Source organism: Carettochelys insculpta, chromosome 3 (assembly GCF_033958435.1).
Source record: "Carettochelys insculpta isolate YL-2023 chromosome 3, ASM3395843v1, whole genome shotgun sequence".
Lineage (NCBI taxonomy): Eukaryota > Metazoa > Chordata > Testudines > Carettochelyidae > Carettochelys > Carettochelys insculpta.
The window spans coordinates 112,358,164-112,373,772 of NC_134139.1; the positions used below are offsets into that span (position 1 = coordinate 112,358,164).

The 15,609-nt window shown below is 44.1% G+C and overlaps 1 protein-coding gene and 1 long non-coding RNA gene across 7 annotated transcripts in view; one reads left to right on the plus strand and one right to left on the minus strand.

Annotated features, from left to right (window-relative positions):
* TRMT11 (tRNA methyltransferase 11) overlaps nucleotides 1-3,947 on the minus strand; it is a 48,999-nt gene extending 45,052 nt beyond the window's left edge. For 3 of the 4 annotated variants that reach the window (XR_012645046.1, XM_074990604.1, XM_074990605.1), the window contains exons 1-2: nucleotides 3,591-3,695; nucleotides 955-1,020 (exon numbers count right to left, since the gene is read on the minus strand). Coding sequence is in view for 2 of the 4 variants with exons in the window: in XM_074990604.1 (XP_074846705.1) it covers nucleotides 955-1,020; nucleotides 3,591-3,677 (153 nt within the window). In the remaining 2 variants the exon portion in view is untranslated. Of the gene's footprint in view, nucleotides 1-954; nucleotides 1,021-3,590; nucleotides 3,696-3,910 lie in introns of those variants that run through there. The other variant, XM_074990606.1, reaches the window with a different exon arrangement.
* Nucleotides 3,850-13,345, plus strand: LOC142011331 (uncharacterized). 3 transcript variants are annotated; one of them, XR_012645048.1, is made up of 3 exons: nucleotides 3,850-4,011; nucleotides 9,918-10,023; nucleotides 10,499-13,344. It is a non-coding gene; the product is annotated as an uncharacterized LOC142011331 (long non-coding RNA). The 3 variants fall into 3 exon arrangements; XR_012645047.1 differs by having other exon boundaries at nucleotides 3,851-4,011; nucleotides 9,921-10,023; XR_012645049.1 differs by lacking the exon at nucleotides 3,850-4,011 and adding an exon at nucleotides 4,233-4,730 and having other exon boundaries at nucleotides 10,499-13,345.
* The last annotated feature ends 2,264 nt before the right edge of the window (nucleotides 13,346-15,609 follow it).

The following is a 15,609-nucleotide window of genomic DNA, read 5'->3' on the forward strand; positions in this document are numbered from 1 at the left end:
AAAGACCCGCTTCTGCAGTCTGGAGTATTACTGAGAGAAAAAAACTGAAAGCTCATTACAGGACTCTCTGAAAATACATCCCCTGAGAGCCAGGCCCCCAGTCCACACAGACTTAGTTCATGAGGACTAAAGAACAAGACAATCATTTCCAGGGACATCTTTATAGCCTTGCTATATGGAGGGAAAAACCCTTTCTTCTTCATGCAGGCAATGGAGGATCACCTGATCAGGTTGTCTGTTGTGGCATTCTGCCATTGGCCGCATGCCAGATGACAAGTGTCAATCAATTTCCCTAAAATGTGGAATCCACATCTGATCTGCTCTTTTGTTCAGCCCATCTCACCTGACTGGGGAGGTGATGACACCTTCCATTGTGAATCCTTAGCTCTAAAGCATTTCCAATACAGTTATAGAGCCAACAGCTATAACTTTACATACAGTGATGGTACAGATATACAAGTGGCATAAACAGATTCAGTCAATCATCACTTTTCATTAGACACCTCTCTTGGCCCACCTGGCACAAGACTCAGTGCAAACTTCATACAGTGGTTACAGAAATGGCTTTCATATTTAATTTAAAATCCAGTAACATCACACCAGGATTCTTTTATTTTCATACATCTGAGGAAATGGGTTTTACTCACGCAAGCTCATGACCTAATAAATGTTAGGCTCTAATGTGCCACAGAACCGCATGTTGTTTTTGAAGTTACAGACTGACATGGCTACCCCTGTGAAGCACACACAGCAATGCTATGAAACTGAATGCCAGGCCACCACAAATTCCAACAACAGTTGTTGGAAAACTCTCTCTTCTCTGAAGTACCTTTCAAATGTTATCAATTACTCAAAATGAGTAAAGATAATATAAAGAAAATACATACATCAAGGCAATTTATTGCAAGAAACCCATACATATATTTGCAGGTAGAACATTTTGATTCAACTTACATTTTTACGAATTTCTGGCTGAGTGCTGAATTGTCCACCGCAAAGTGAGAGCAAGGACTCTATTTCCTAAAATGCAAAGAGACACTATTGATAGATTGGTGATGTTTCCTGATAATGTTAAAAGGAGAGTTTTTAATTTGTTTCCAATACCACCCATAGTGTGCTAGCTGTTTCCCAAACATAATTAAAAACTTCAGAGTGGCCTTAATCATCTCTGAAATTCCTAGCTGGTACAGAAGTTTGGAGAGATAAGACACTGTGCCCTGAAACAGTCAATGAGGATACACTCAGCAGAACTAAAAATGTTTTTTCTTCCCACTCTCTTTATATGTGTCTATAGGTGTGTCTACATAGGGATAAAAGACCCATGCCATGGCTACTAGTAGCCTGGATCAGCTGACTTAGGCTCAAGGGGCTAAAAATCATTCTACAGATGTCCAAGCGTGGGCTGGAGCCCTTGCTCTGGGCCCCTCCACCTTCCAGCCCAAGCCTGAATATCTACACAACGATTTTTCAGCCCCAGAATCTCAGCCCCATAGGCCTGAATCTGCTGACCCAGAACACTGACAGATTTTTTTTATTCCTGTGTAGTTACACCCTACTCTATAACACAACTGGGTTTCTTCTGGTGTTGTTCCATTGCCTATTTAGTGAATCTAAATTTGACTTTATAAATCTTATCCCTTTCTCCCCTGCACAACACTAAAATACAGAATTCAACTCCATCATTGTTACTGGGCCTTCCTCACAGTCTCTCAGCTCAAGAACTTTAACAACAATACATGGCTCTAACTGGGGGTGGGGAGGAGATAGATACACAAAACCTTTAGAAACTCAAACCTAGGGAACTGACATCTAACATCATAGTGAAACACTCTAGCAAAAATAGCAAGGAAACCCTTCTAAGTTATTATTTTTATGCTTCCAATTTGAGCCCCTCTTCAAGATCTAGCCAGGTATACTAGGTAGCCCAACATGAACAAGTAGAGATGCTGTCAACCTTACAAAGTGCACTACAAAGATCTTTGCAATGGCAATAACATTACCAAATTATCCTCTAGCGTCCTTAATAAAAATACAGATATAAAAAAGAAGAAAAAAAACATAATCCAGAATTAAGCTGGATCCCCATGAAATCTGATATGCACTAACCAGAATTTTACTTATAGACACTTGTTAATAAACATGTACAAAAGCAAGTAAGTTTGTATCATCTATTTAAAAGAGCTTTTGACTTAACTGGGTAGCCTAGATTGAAGATTAAATTCTTAAAAAAAGGTATCAATATTTCAGTTCCATCACATGCCGGGGAAAAATGAACATCCAAACAGAAACTTTATGAAAGGAAGGGAAACAAATAAGAGATGTAACCTTAACACAACCATTTTCATAGCTGCATCAATAATTTACCAACTGTACTGAAATAGTCCTGAAACGCGAGACTTCCATTAAACTAGGTATGTTATATGTTAACTGGTAAGCCTTATCCTAAACAGATGAGGCTTACTGGCTCTGGTTAACCAGTAGGGGCTGCAGCATTGCTCCAGTCCCACAGAAATATCACAAGTGGGGGGGATGCTTCAGTGCTCCTCCAGAGGAATCGCCATCTGTGGCAGCCTGGGGGTGCACAAGAGAGGCTGCCCCAGCCCAGCTGCAATGCAGTCATAGGTGCCAAGTTATGTCAGCCTATGGTGCCTGAGCACCAGGAACATTGGACAAAGTCAGGAAAGTTTGGGGACAAGTCTCTCCCCCAGCTCTGCCAGCAACCCCCTCCCCCATCCTTGTGCATTCCCTAGACCCATCTGCTACCCCCAGGCAATTTAAAACACCTTGAAGGCCCTCATCACCACAACCAGCTGTGCAGTGGGACAAGAGTGGCTTGCAGCTGCTGGCTCTGTACTGCTGCTGACAAGTGCATCCCTGCTGCCCCTGGGAGCAATGCACAAAGATAGCTCTCTCTCCATGAGACTACAGGGGCACACATGGCCACTGTGTTTCAGAGCTAGAGGCTGGAAGCCACTGCTGCCCTGCCCTGCCCTGCCCTGCCCTGCTACCAAAGGTGGTGGTGAGGCCCTCCAGGGCATTTTACATTGCCCAAGGGCTGCAGGCAGGGGTGGGGAACGGATGTAGGAGCCCATGGCAGGGGACGGGTTGCAGGGGAGAGTGTGTGGGGACCCCCACTTTGCCCAAAGCTGTTGCCAGAGGAAGGTGATCTGGGTAATGCAGCACCCCCGCGCTCCTTTGCGCACTCCACTTCTCCTATAGCCTACCACTCCCCCCACTCCTTTATGCCTCCAAGCCCCTGTACCCCCTCCAGCCACCAGACGCCCTCCCAGACGCTGAGTGCTCACCGTTTCCCGCAAACAAACTCCCAGTCTTCATCCCAACCAGAGCTTGCGCCAAACTCTCTCCTGCACCTATGACCCCTCCCAAAGCCTGTACCCAGACCCCATCCTGCACCCAAACTCCCCCCTACAGCCCAAACCCTAACCGCCCTGCACCCAACTGCCCCCCAAAGCCTCTACCCTCTCCTGCATCCCAACGTCCCACCACAACCCACTGCCTGCACCCAGCCCCCGCGGCCGCCCCGAAGGCGGCACGTGCCCAACAGAGCAGGGCCCGCCCCGCGCTCTCACCGGCAGCCGGAACTCCAGGTGCTCCTGCGCCAGCAGCAGCAGATAGCGCGACAGCGGCCCGCGCGCCATGACCCTGCCTGACAGCATTCCGCCGCTCACCCCGCATGCGCCGCCGGAGGGTGGGGGTGGGGGTGGGGGTGGGGCGCGGCGCGGCGCGGCGCGGCGCGGCGCGGCCCGGGGGAAGCCGGAAGTGCCGCAAGGGAAATCTGGCGGGAGGGGCGCGCGGAGGCGGGGAAGGAGGTGGGTGGTAGGAGTAGGTGCGGGAGGTCCTGGAAGGGGAATGACGCGGGGACGCAGGGGGATATTTCAGGAGGACTTACCAGGTGGCAGTCCCAGGGAAGGGGCGTTACCTGCCGCGCTCCTGCCCGCGAGCGGCCACTGAAGGCAGGGCGCCCGGAGGGCCCAGCTGCGCCATGCCGAGGTGTGCCGGGGGCTGGGACTTGCCGCCCTGGTGCTGCAAAGCCACACTGAGAAAGGGAGCTTCGGGAAAGGGGCGGTGGTTGTCGTGTCCACGGGCCGCGCGTGCTCGGCCTTGTGCAGAGAGAAGGAATAGAGGCGCTGTGTGCTCGCGCGGGGGTGGGCAGGGCCTTGTGGTGGTGACGGGGGGCGGGTTCCAAGAATTTGGCAAGTGGTCAGGGGCCGCACTCTTCCACGGTATTAATGGAGGCGGTGCAGAGTCTGGAATAGAAGTTGGGTGCAGAAGGGAGCTGGGTGTAAGGGACTGGGTTGACGGAGAGAGTGTGTGGTCTGGGAGGGAATTTCGGTGAAGGAAGCAGTTGTGATCTGGGCCAGGGGTTTGGGTTGTAACCTCGGACAGGAGGGGCCTGTGACCCAGGGTGGGGGACTGGGGTCCAGGGGTTTCGGGTGTTATCTAAGGCAGGAGGGGGTTATGACCTGGCATGCAGCAGAGAACCAAAAATCAGCCAGTAGGAGCTGAGATATTTTTCAAAGAGGCAAGAGCAGCACACAAAACATCCCCCCGTCCCTCCCAGCCTGCAGAGAGCTACAGGGAGCTGGAAGCTGCTTAAAGGGGCAGCTGGCTGCCCTGTGCCTGAGATAACCCCCAGGCTTGATCTGGGCCTCTGGTCTTATTTTGCCTGCCCCTGTCCTGGAAAGACTGTGTGCTAAGTACAAGGAAAAGTACGTAACTAACCCCTGTTTTTATTGCTGGTTGGATGTCCAAATAGACCTTAAAGATCTATTTGCAGTTTTCAAAAAGATATGTCTAGTGCGCTGGCCAACAACCTTCCCTCCCCATCTCAGGGAAGCAGCTGTAATATCCAAACTTATATTTGAATTTTGCCGTTACACTTATCACTGTAGTTGTTTCACAACCACTGTCTTGTTTGGTAAATTACTCACTAATATGTTGAGTATAGAAGATGATATATGCATGTGTATTATTCTCCATTACAGTTCTGCCCTACCAAGGGAAAATAAATTGGAAATCGTTTAGAAGCAAGATCATATGGGCAGCATCCTATGTAGGCAGAAAACCTGCCTTCCACTTTTGGCCTCATTTTCCTATCCTTTGAAGTCATGTCTATCTTATTCTTTGTGTGTCTAGAGCATTGTTATGAAAACTCCACCATTTATATAGCATTCTGAGTTGTGCAGCTGTTTTCAGCACTAGATTCATTAGATTTGTAGCATTCAGCTTCAGTTGGTGCTCTGCTGGTAACAGCTGTTAGGACTAGCAAAAATCTGTTATGGTTCCCATCATTGCTAAAAACAATGTCCTCAAACAAGTGTTACAAGCAACTGTGCGAAATTTTTTATACTAGAATATTTTTATAACTAAGCTTAATCTTTCATTATGGAAGGGACCATATTCAAACGCTTTGTAGAGCATGACCAACTTTGTTAATGTGACATACAAATGTTACAAAACAGTACTACCTTAGAGGTTGGAAATGCTCTTGAGGGCTGGGCTTCCCTGCTGAAGGGCAAGAGTACCTTGTTGCTCACCACTGATCCCTCCAGCTAATTAAGGAGTGGTGCAATGTAGATTCTATCTAGGACATGGTTCCCCAAACTGGGGGGCATAAAGAAATTCCTGGGGGGGCACAAGGCAAACCAGTCCCTCCATCATTCACCCTACCCAAAGAAAGAGCTGGCCTTTGCTTCTGGCTCTCAGTCCCTGCCATTTTATTGAAGCAGCTGCTATAAAAAGCAGGCAGCTGGCGAAGACCCACGTGCAAAGGTGAATGAGTGTGGGTTGGGGGGGAGGATGGGGTTAGATGTGGGGCTGGGGGTGCCTGGCTCTGGTAAGGGGGTTGGGGATGGGGGTAAGAGTGGGGGGCTGGTGGTGTCTGGCTTTGTGGGAGGGGAGGGGCTCAGGTGGGCAGTCACGGGGCTTGGGCAGCTGGACAGTTTGCAGGATTCATGGGGCTTGGGCAGCTGGCCCCAGCTTCACAGGGCTCAGGTGGCTTGGGCTGGTGAGCGGGCAGCTGGGTCTGGTAGCATGGGGCTTGGGTCGGTGGGTGGGTGAGTGGCTGGCTGGCCCTGGTGGCTTGGGCAGGCGGGCAGGTGGCTGTCCCCAATGGTGTGGGGCTTGAGCAGGTGGCTCTGACAGGGCAGGTCTCAGGCAGCTGACCAGCTGGGGCTGCACCAGACACTCACAAAGGGCTAAGGAAAACTATTTGTTCTTATTTTTTAATTTTAAATAACATTTTTATAGCAAGTTTTGTGTTTATTGTAAATTACAAATGGAATTCTTTGTTAAAAGGGGGAGTGGATGATGGTAAAGAGGAGGTGGGGGGCATGAAGTTTTCTCAGAAATCAAAAGGGGGGGGGGCATGATGCCAAAAAGTTTGGGAACCAATGATCTAGGAGATGGGCTAGACCATTGTTTCTTAAACTATGTTCCATGGGACTCTGGTGTTCTGTCAATAACTTGCAGGTGTGCTACGGGCATCTGACTTTTTTTTATCATACACTGATGGTGTATATTTTTTGTTATTAAAACCAGATATATCATTACTTCTTCACTGCTATGATACCTGATTAAATTACTTTTTTGTTTTTGCTGTACATGTCACTGTTTGGGGTTTTTTTGTGTGTGTGTGACTTTTTTTGAAGAAAATTTTCATTGACATTCCACATAACTATTATTGTTTGGTGTTCTGTGGTCTCAAAAAGTTTAAGAAACAGTGGACGAAAGTAGGATCAACAGTTTCTGAAGGAAGTTGCACCTGTTTTTCAACACAAATGAGGGCAGTAGATATTACATAGAGTTGTGAGGCTGGGAGTGACAGGAGATGGAAGAATGGAGAGACTCAGAATAGTGACAGGTGTGAAGACCCTTGGACAAAAAAAGGCATACTTGCGTTCTGTATTTTTTCTTCAAGATTTGCTTTCCTTGGTTCTGGGTTCCCCCTTCCAACATCTATGTGTAATTAATCTCTGGGGTCTGTTTTGCTGACAGAAGGTTTTAGCTTTTCCAGATTTCACTAAGCCTTTTATTAGCACTTGGCCAACTCCTGTTTTTGCAGCTATTTTGGCCATATGATAGCTTTTTCTTGCAGATTTGAAGATCTTGCTCATCACTTGTAAGTACTTCATGGACTGTACTCTTTATATATTTGTGGTCAGGAGTTGGAAAGAGCTGTTTGCCAATACTCTAAACTAAATCTTCTCTGGTTACTTCATTTTCTGCAGTATTTAAACTTTCACTTTAAAAATATCTATCCCTTCTAAACTCAAAATATTTCAAACTTGAATTGAATCAGTAGTGTCTGTCTGATCTACAGACAGGACAGCTTTGAGAGATGTCAGCAATCTCTTTTTCTCCATATCTTAATGCTGAAACTTAATTTTGACATTGTTTATCAATGTTATTAACTGTTTCATTGCTAATGATTTAAGCAGAAATATCCAGCTAGTGGAGGGTTGTTGACAAAAATTTGGGGTTGCAGGAGGAGACTGAGCATAAGGTAAACACTTATTTTTCCACTCTGACCCATTTAAGATTTCGCAGCCATTTAGTTTCTGTCCTGGCATCTTGTAAGTAGGAGTTATCAGATCCATTGTTTAAAATTAAGCTTTTTGGAGAGATTATATTCTCTTCATCTGTGTATTACTTTCTTTTGTCAGGAACTGTGAATACTGTATTCCAGTCATACTGTTGGCTAAACAGGGAATGGGAACATTAATCGAGCTTGTATTTCGGGGAGATTTAAACTTTTAAGCACCTCAAACAGTGCTGGATAAGCTTTTATATTTGTTTTTAAAACATGAATGAACTGCATGTGAATACAGATACATGTCATGCTAGTGTTCACTCATAAAACATTTACACATTTTCACTGCTGATGCCACATAGAAGTACAAAATGTCTTTGTAATGAGGACGCTTGTGAGTGCACATCTAGTTGCTGTGAGTTATATGGAATGTTTGATCCTGAAAGAATCCAAACAATTTTCCAGATTGCACACGTTTTTATATACAAACCATTTCCCTACGCTACTGAAAAGTACAGTAAACCCCCAGTTTTACAGACCCCAATTTAGCAGACTTTGGGAACAACAGACATCTGCCAGTGTCCCCCGCGTCCATTGTTCCCAGTCTGTGTAATTGGGGTCCCTAAAATCCTGAAGCCCATCTCTCACCCCAAAAAAGTAAGGGACTTACAGGGTCCACTGTGGGCGAACCCTCCATGGCCGCCTGGACTGCTGCTGGACCCACCACGTGCTCCTCTCGCCAGGGTGGTGTGCATACGTGGGCAGATGGCACTCGCGTATGTGCCCCACCCCTGGTGAAAGGAGCGCCTGGTGGCTGCAGTGGTGGCGGCAGCTCTTTCAGCTCACACGGCAGGGTTCCCTCAGCTGTGCCACAGGGTGCTGGCCAAAGCAGGAAAGCGGCAGCCACACGGCGGGTTTGGCAGCTCCAGCCATGGTAGTGGGCTCTGGCGTCTCCTCTAGTGGTTGCATCTCCTTCGGTGAGTCATGGGCATTTTGCAGGGGGAGTGGTTGAGGGAGCCTGGCAGGGGTGGGCGGCAGTAAAACCTCAATTTAACAGACTTGCAGCTTTAATGGACACCCCTCCCCCAATTAGTTCGTTATATCGAGAGTTTACTGTAGTCACTTTGAGGATGGAATATGGCAGTCATATTAGACCAGCAACATTAAGTAATTGATTTTAGGAGGGGAAATTAACAATCCCTTTTGTTTTAGCCTCGAGGGGTAATTTAGGTAAGCAGTATGTAATTAACCAAGTTCAAATTTTACTGGTACATTGGAGTACTCTCCTGTAGCAAGAGTTATGTGATGTTATAATGATCATGAGTTTGAATGGGCGTGTGAGAAATCCTCAGAACACTTCTGATGAACAATGATTGAACTCATGAAATATAATTTATAAAAACGTGTTCTTTTAAAAAGAAATACCTTTGCATAATTTTAAAACCATTTATAGGTAAAACATTTTAGTGAAGTCTTTTTCCACCTAGAAACCTTCATTATGAGCATAAATTCATTAGAATTGGTATTGAAGTTTGCACATTACAATGCACTAGAGCAATTCAGGAATGTGATAGCTAATATTAATGGAATATTCTATGTCAAGTTCACTAGAAGCAGCATTGCAGTCTGCTCATAGACAACAGCCATGAAATTTTAAGTTGTAGGAGAACACAAAACATCCTCCCATGAATTAAGTTATAAAACTGATTGTTTGTGTTACTGTAAATTAAAATCAGTAATCAATCCAGCCACCTCAACGCCATTAACAGCTCTACTATTGTATGGACCTGATAGGTTAATATTAACAGCTAAAGTACAAAGGCAGTAAAAAGAAGAGACTAATACTAACAAATCCATTGCTCTAAAGTCAATTACATATGACTTTTCTGTATTTCAAATAATTAGAGCTGCACATGAGCTCATTCCATGTATCTTGTCCTATTTTAAATGAAATCTAGGATAGCCCATCTGTATCATTTCCCACATTCAAAACCTTTTTTGCTGCAGTGCACATTTTTCTTAGCGAGTATCTGAGGCTTTGCTCTATAGCACAAGCTTATTTAGGGAGTACCATCTAGTCTTTCAGTGTTTGCTGAAGTGCAGAGTTGTAGATCACTATTTGTTTGGATTCTATTTCCTTATCAGACTACTGAAACCCCTCCTATTACACTGTACATTAGTATATGGTATGGCATATTCCTGATCTGCAATTTTTTCCATGAAGAGTAACATCAGCTTGGGAATTTTCAAAGCATGGTTGGTTTGTCCACCTTAACATGTAGAAATAGAAAAGATAATATCCCCACCCCTTAGCACTGATTGGTGGGCTGTTGCTTGATGACTGGTTTGTTTTGTCGTCTGTCAGCAGGTTGCCGCATTGATCAGGTTTGCAAGTGAAGAACAGATTATTTGGATGTGGTCTGTGCTGCAAAAGACAAGGCACTTTATAAAAGATGTGATTTTATTAAAAAGTGAGTAAATATTATAATGCATTTTTATTTCACAAAGGCTATAATGTATTGGTATACTATAGTGTATATCCTGCTAACATATATGGTATGTTTGTCTGCAGTCTGAAGATGTATGTCCTCAAACAGACTCAATGTTTAAGTTGTTTAACTTATTGACCTGCATTATTTGAGCTTTCAATTATTTAACTAGTTTTTTATCTTGATTGCTGAGTTAATAGTAGACAATGAAATGCTTAGATTTTTACTGAATTCTTTGGCCTAAACCTCCCCAAGAAATCATCAGGACTTTTGCCTGAATAAGGATTACTATTTTCAGTTCATACAAGTAAAAGAAACCAGAGTATGGGGCTTTGGTTGAATGGATTTGTAAGAAAATGCAAACACCTAGAAACAGTTTTTTTTTTATTATAGTTCATAAGCATTTCCGATTTTTAGATAAGAGCTATATGAATGTAATGTGCTATTTTCTCCACAGCTGTGTGTAAAAGAGAAGCAGCTGTTCCAGCAGTGCCTTACTTTGACTCCTGCTTGGATGCCATAACATGTTCTTGAGAGATGGAGGAAAAAAAGGGGCAGAGTGCTGGAGCCACGAGAACCCAACTGACTACTGTAGGTGACCTAAGGCGAAGCTGGCAGACCTGGGCAGAAGATCATGTTGATTATCAGAGACGGAATCCATTCAGCAATCATAGCAGGCCTGTGACTAAGTCTGTGCATCCCCAGAAAGGAGATCCTATCTATGGGAGACCCCCGGAAGGGTCTAAAACCGAACAAAGAGGGAAAGATGCTCACATACATGTGGGAAAGGAAGTGGAAGAGTTATGCTTGATCATGAGAAATATTGGGGAGAAAGGAGAAGATGGAAACGTGAGAGTGACGTTCCAACAGTTGTTCCAAGCATATGTGACTATTTCCAATAAAGTAGTGGGAATCCTGTTGAGGGCAAGAAAATATGGGCTCGTTCAGTTTGAAGGTGAAATGCTTTGGCAAGGAAAAGATGACAAGGTTATCATCACCTTACTTGAATAATACTGATGATTTATTTTCCTAAATGGAAATATTCATCTAAATGTCAGCTTAAAGATTTTTATAAAGTAGAGGGTGGAATGGAAAACCAATGAACAGCATCAAAAATGCTTCCACAGAATTCTAGAAGTTGGAGATAGATTTGACCCATTACATGATTTCTGTTCCTGTGCCCTTTTCCTCCACTGCTTTGTCTTGTCTGCTCCAAGTAGTCTGAAGTGGTAGGGCTTCTCCTTCTTGGGTTGCATACTGAAGTCAAAAATACTGGGTTGCGTATCAGTGAATTTAGAAATAACAGTAAAATTAATCACTGAATATAGTATTTTGCTAATGAACCATAGTTGAATGCTTGGAAATGAATTAATAAACTTTGGTTTCATTAAAAACAGTTGTACCTATAGTTTCACATATTGGTATTATAATAAAATACATGCAAACTAACTAACTTCACAAGATATTTGAAACAATTCAAAATATACCAAATTGGTGAAATACCTGTGATTTAAATATTCTCTAGTTCTAACAAAAGCATTGGTGAATTCAAAAGTTGTGTTCCATTTATTTGTTTTTCGAAGATAGAAAAATATCTTGCTCTCTTTCCCACTGTTTTGTGTTTGTCCTGCTCTTCCCCATCTCTCTGCTTGTTAGTTTGTTCTGTCCTTTTCGTGCTTGCTTCTCTCCCAAGTTTACATGGCAGTCTATGCAATGGCTTTTCCAGGAAAGCTGTAAGAACACTTGCTGGGATAGAAGGTGATTGTATCTAGCCCACCTCAGAAGGAAGGGTTTTGGATGACTGAAAATAAGGTAATGTTCACGCACAATGTTGTGCAGCTTTTAGAAGGAAGTGGCCCCAGGGCGGAAAAAATAACGGTGTGCCAAATAGCTAATCATGCAACATTTAATCATATACCTCATGTGGCAGATGCAGAAAGAGTGATTTAAACTATATGCACACTCAAAACTCTTCCTAATATGGAGAAAATGGGGCTTCTGGTTAAAGAATGGGAGTTAATGGACATAAATTCTACCTCTGGTTCTGTTAGGGAGTTCCTGGATTTTTCTACACTAGAAAAATTAGAATCTGTGATTCACAGTGTCTCATCAGTACCACTGGAACCTGTAATAGACTCTGTAGCCTTGTTTTCACTGGTTTCCACTAACGTATTTGCATCCAGTGGGAAAAATATATTCCATTTTTGACAGCAGAGTCAACTCCTTGTATAATGTTGACCCGAGTGACTTAAGGAAGCTGAGGAAGTAGACCTGTTATCTGTTAGTTAAATGAAAACTATTCCCCTGCTTTCAAAAGGATATGGAGAGTTAATTGTTTAATAAAAAGAACTTGTTACATTCAAACCATTTTAAATTTGGCTTTCAGTTTTCATCTCCCTTGCTCTCCTCTCTCCTTTTACCACTTAAACAGGAGAAAGAGGCAAAAAGAAAATTGAAAACATTTCAGTTTGAGTTGAAACATTTTGATGACAAACTACAAAAAGCTTAAAAAAAATTCATATTCAAAACTGCCTCTGGTCAAAACTTGTGCTTCTCGTTAGCTATAATAGTGCACGTTTATTGTACGAAGATGGATGTACAATAGAATTGAGTTTAAAAGACATGTACAGCCACTTTTTAAAACACTGAGTTTTAAATGCTATCACTCCATTGATTTCTCATTATAGTAGTGGACCATTCCTTGTAGACAGGCCTTTTTAGGTATACCAGGCCTTGATGGGTGACCCATGAGACAGATCAGCGTTGCTGTGGCAAAGCAAGCAAAAGCCTGCCTTTCTTAGAACTGGTATCCCAGTGCTCCACCTCCATTAGAATAGCATGAGAGGCTAGTTAACTCCCAGTGAAATGAATGAGGAAAGGCTACTCTTAAGAGTATAAGTGGATGGTCCCATCCTACATATGTAGGTTGCTAGACAAACCCCAGTGAGGAGGGTACTGGGGATTTTAATGGCAGTAAAATATTTCTTATGCATAGTGGATAATTAAGCATATATGAATCATTATACTGGATCAGATCATACCTCTGAATTCATTCACCTGTAGGGTGTGTGCACAAGGGCAGAGGGGCAAGTAGAAGTAGGCCCTCCCCCCTATATCAGCAGAGAGCTCCTTGAGCTCAAGTGGCAAGAGCCAGCTCCTCTAACCTTGGGACAGAACAAGCTCCTCCCATCCATGGGGCACAAAAAGTGACCCTCAGAGAGTGGACAATTTTTATTCCCATGCATATCCCTGCTAGCCTGCTTTCAGCAACAGCTATTATCTTAAAAGAAGCTTGAAAGAAGGCGGTGGGCCAATTTGTTCTCTAATGTAAGGGGATAAACAAAATCCTGAGCTTGTCTAGGTTGTCAGGAAAGCATTAAGTAATGTGGGTGTAACATGAGAATGGTCTACAAATCTGACTACGGTAAACTCTTGAGTTAACGGACCTGGCTATAACAGACTTTGGAAATAATGGACAGTGTTTGCCAGCTGTGCCCCCCACAACCCCCAAAATAAATGCTGAAGACTTCCAGAGTCACTACTGGGGCTGGAAGAGCTCCTGGGGTGGCTGGGGCCACCAGGGCTGGAAAGGCCACTGCAAGGCTAGGGCAGGGCCAGACTAGCAGGTGGCAGGGGGTCTGCAGCAGGGTGCAGGCCCTGGAGCTCCCCCAGCCCCATGTGCATGGAACATGCCAGCACCTGGATGCAGCTGCCTGCAAATGGTACGGAGCAGCAGCCATGGCATTGGAGGCTGCTGTCCACTGGCAGGCTGGGGGCAGCCACACTCTACTTTCTCACAGGTGGCTCAGAGCTAGGGACTGGACAAGCCACAGCACTGGCAGCTGCAGGAGGCAGAAGGAGCCAGGCCAGCATTCAGCTCCTTTCCTCATAGGTGGGAGAGGGAGCTGGACGTGTGAGGGGGAAAATGGGGCATAAGTAGGGGAAGGAGAAAGCAGGGAGGCAGAAGAAAGGAGTGAGTGATGAGCTGGGAAGGTCAGTGCATCATCATCATACAATATAAACATTTGGATATGGTTTGGTCCTGCCTAGGGCAGGGGGCTGGACTTGATGGCTTTTTTAGGTCTCTTCCAGCTCTCTTGTTCTATGACTTTTCACATGAATGGACATCCCTTCCCCCTATTAGTCCGTTAAATTGAGGAATTACTGTACTTAATACCAGTGCTAATATTCACTAGCTAGATGATGCAGACCAAATCCTTAATCTTCTGTGCCTTAGGTGCCCTAGCATAGCATGGGGAGAATACATCTTTGAAAAGCAATTTGAGATCTACAGTTGAGAAAGCACTTACCTTAACTGTGTATTAGTTATGATCAGCTATGATGATTACAGCCACCACTGCCACTTGTAAGTGGAATACATGTGTTTACCATGATTAACACATATACACATATATATTTTCAATTTATGTTTAGTGGGTTGGGTTCTGTTTTTGAATATTTTAAATTGATACACACGCAGTAGCAAACCCTGTTTTGAATTTTATTAAAATTCCTACTTCCACCCTTCCAAACCCCTTTATCTTCTTCCAAATTCCTTCTAAAAGGGTTACTTTTTCTGGTTTCACCACAAGTACTGAATAACTGAAGATACCAAAAGAAAAACTTGTCTTCCAGTTGTGACCTGTCCACTGTTTCTATTCAGCTTAGAGTGTAAGTTCTTCCAGACAAGTTGTATCAAGTGAAGCACTGAGCAGAGTGCTAGGAGTTAAATAAATGCTATCACACCACAGCTGAACATGAGATTTTTTTTTATTGTGAAGCATCTTTTGTTAACACCAGTTTAAAATAAAATGTGCAAACTAAAAATACTGATTTATTACTAGCATGCTAGCAAAATACTCCAAAGTAACTTGAAGGATCAATGTCAAAGTTTTTTATCCTTATGACACTACAGAACCTTGGCATTAGGATGTGTAAGAAAATACCTTACTTGGTGCTATCAAAGAGTGAGTCTAACCCCTATAATTGTTCAGTTGCTGGTATTTACTTTAGTATTAATCTCAAGGCCTGCTCTGAGGAAAGGAGAATTTACATTGCAACAGAAGGGCATGCCTAGACTGGAACTGGAAGCTGTAAATTCCAGCTTGAAGTCCCATTCTAGCTGTGATCAAGTTAACAGGCTAAAACAACATTTCTCAAATGCAGCCACCACAGTTTTCTTAGAGCTACAGTCTCCCGGGCTGGAGAAGGAGGCAACAGCAAAGCAGAAGCTTCTCCCTCATGGCTGCCGGCAAGTGGTTGGTCCCTACCCACTGCCAGAGCCACAGATACAGTAGGAATAGGCAACCAGTATGACGAGTTCCCCACCTTTGCAGTGTGGTGGGGCTCACACTTCTGCCCTGGAGTAATGGGCAGTCATTCTAGCCCTGCAGTTGTGGACTCTTCCTCAGTTGCTAGGTTTGGGGTTCTATCTGTGGACTCACCCAACAGCAGCTAAGTAAGTTTGTCCTGTTTATACATCCTCTTCTTTCACAGAGGAGCATCATTATAAAAGTAGAGTTGGGCCTATGCTGTACACTAACAATTCCCAACTTAATTTACCTTGGG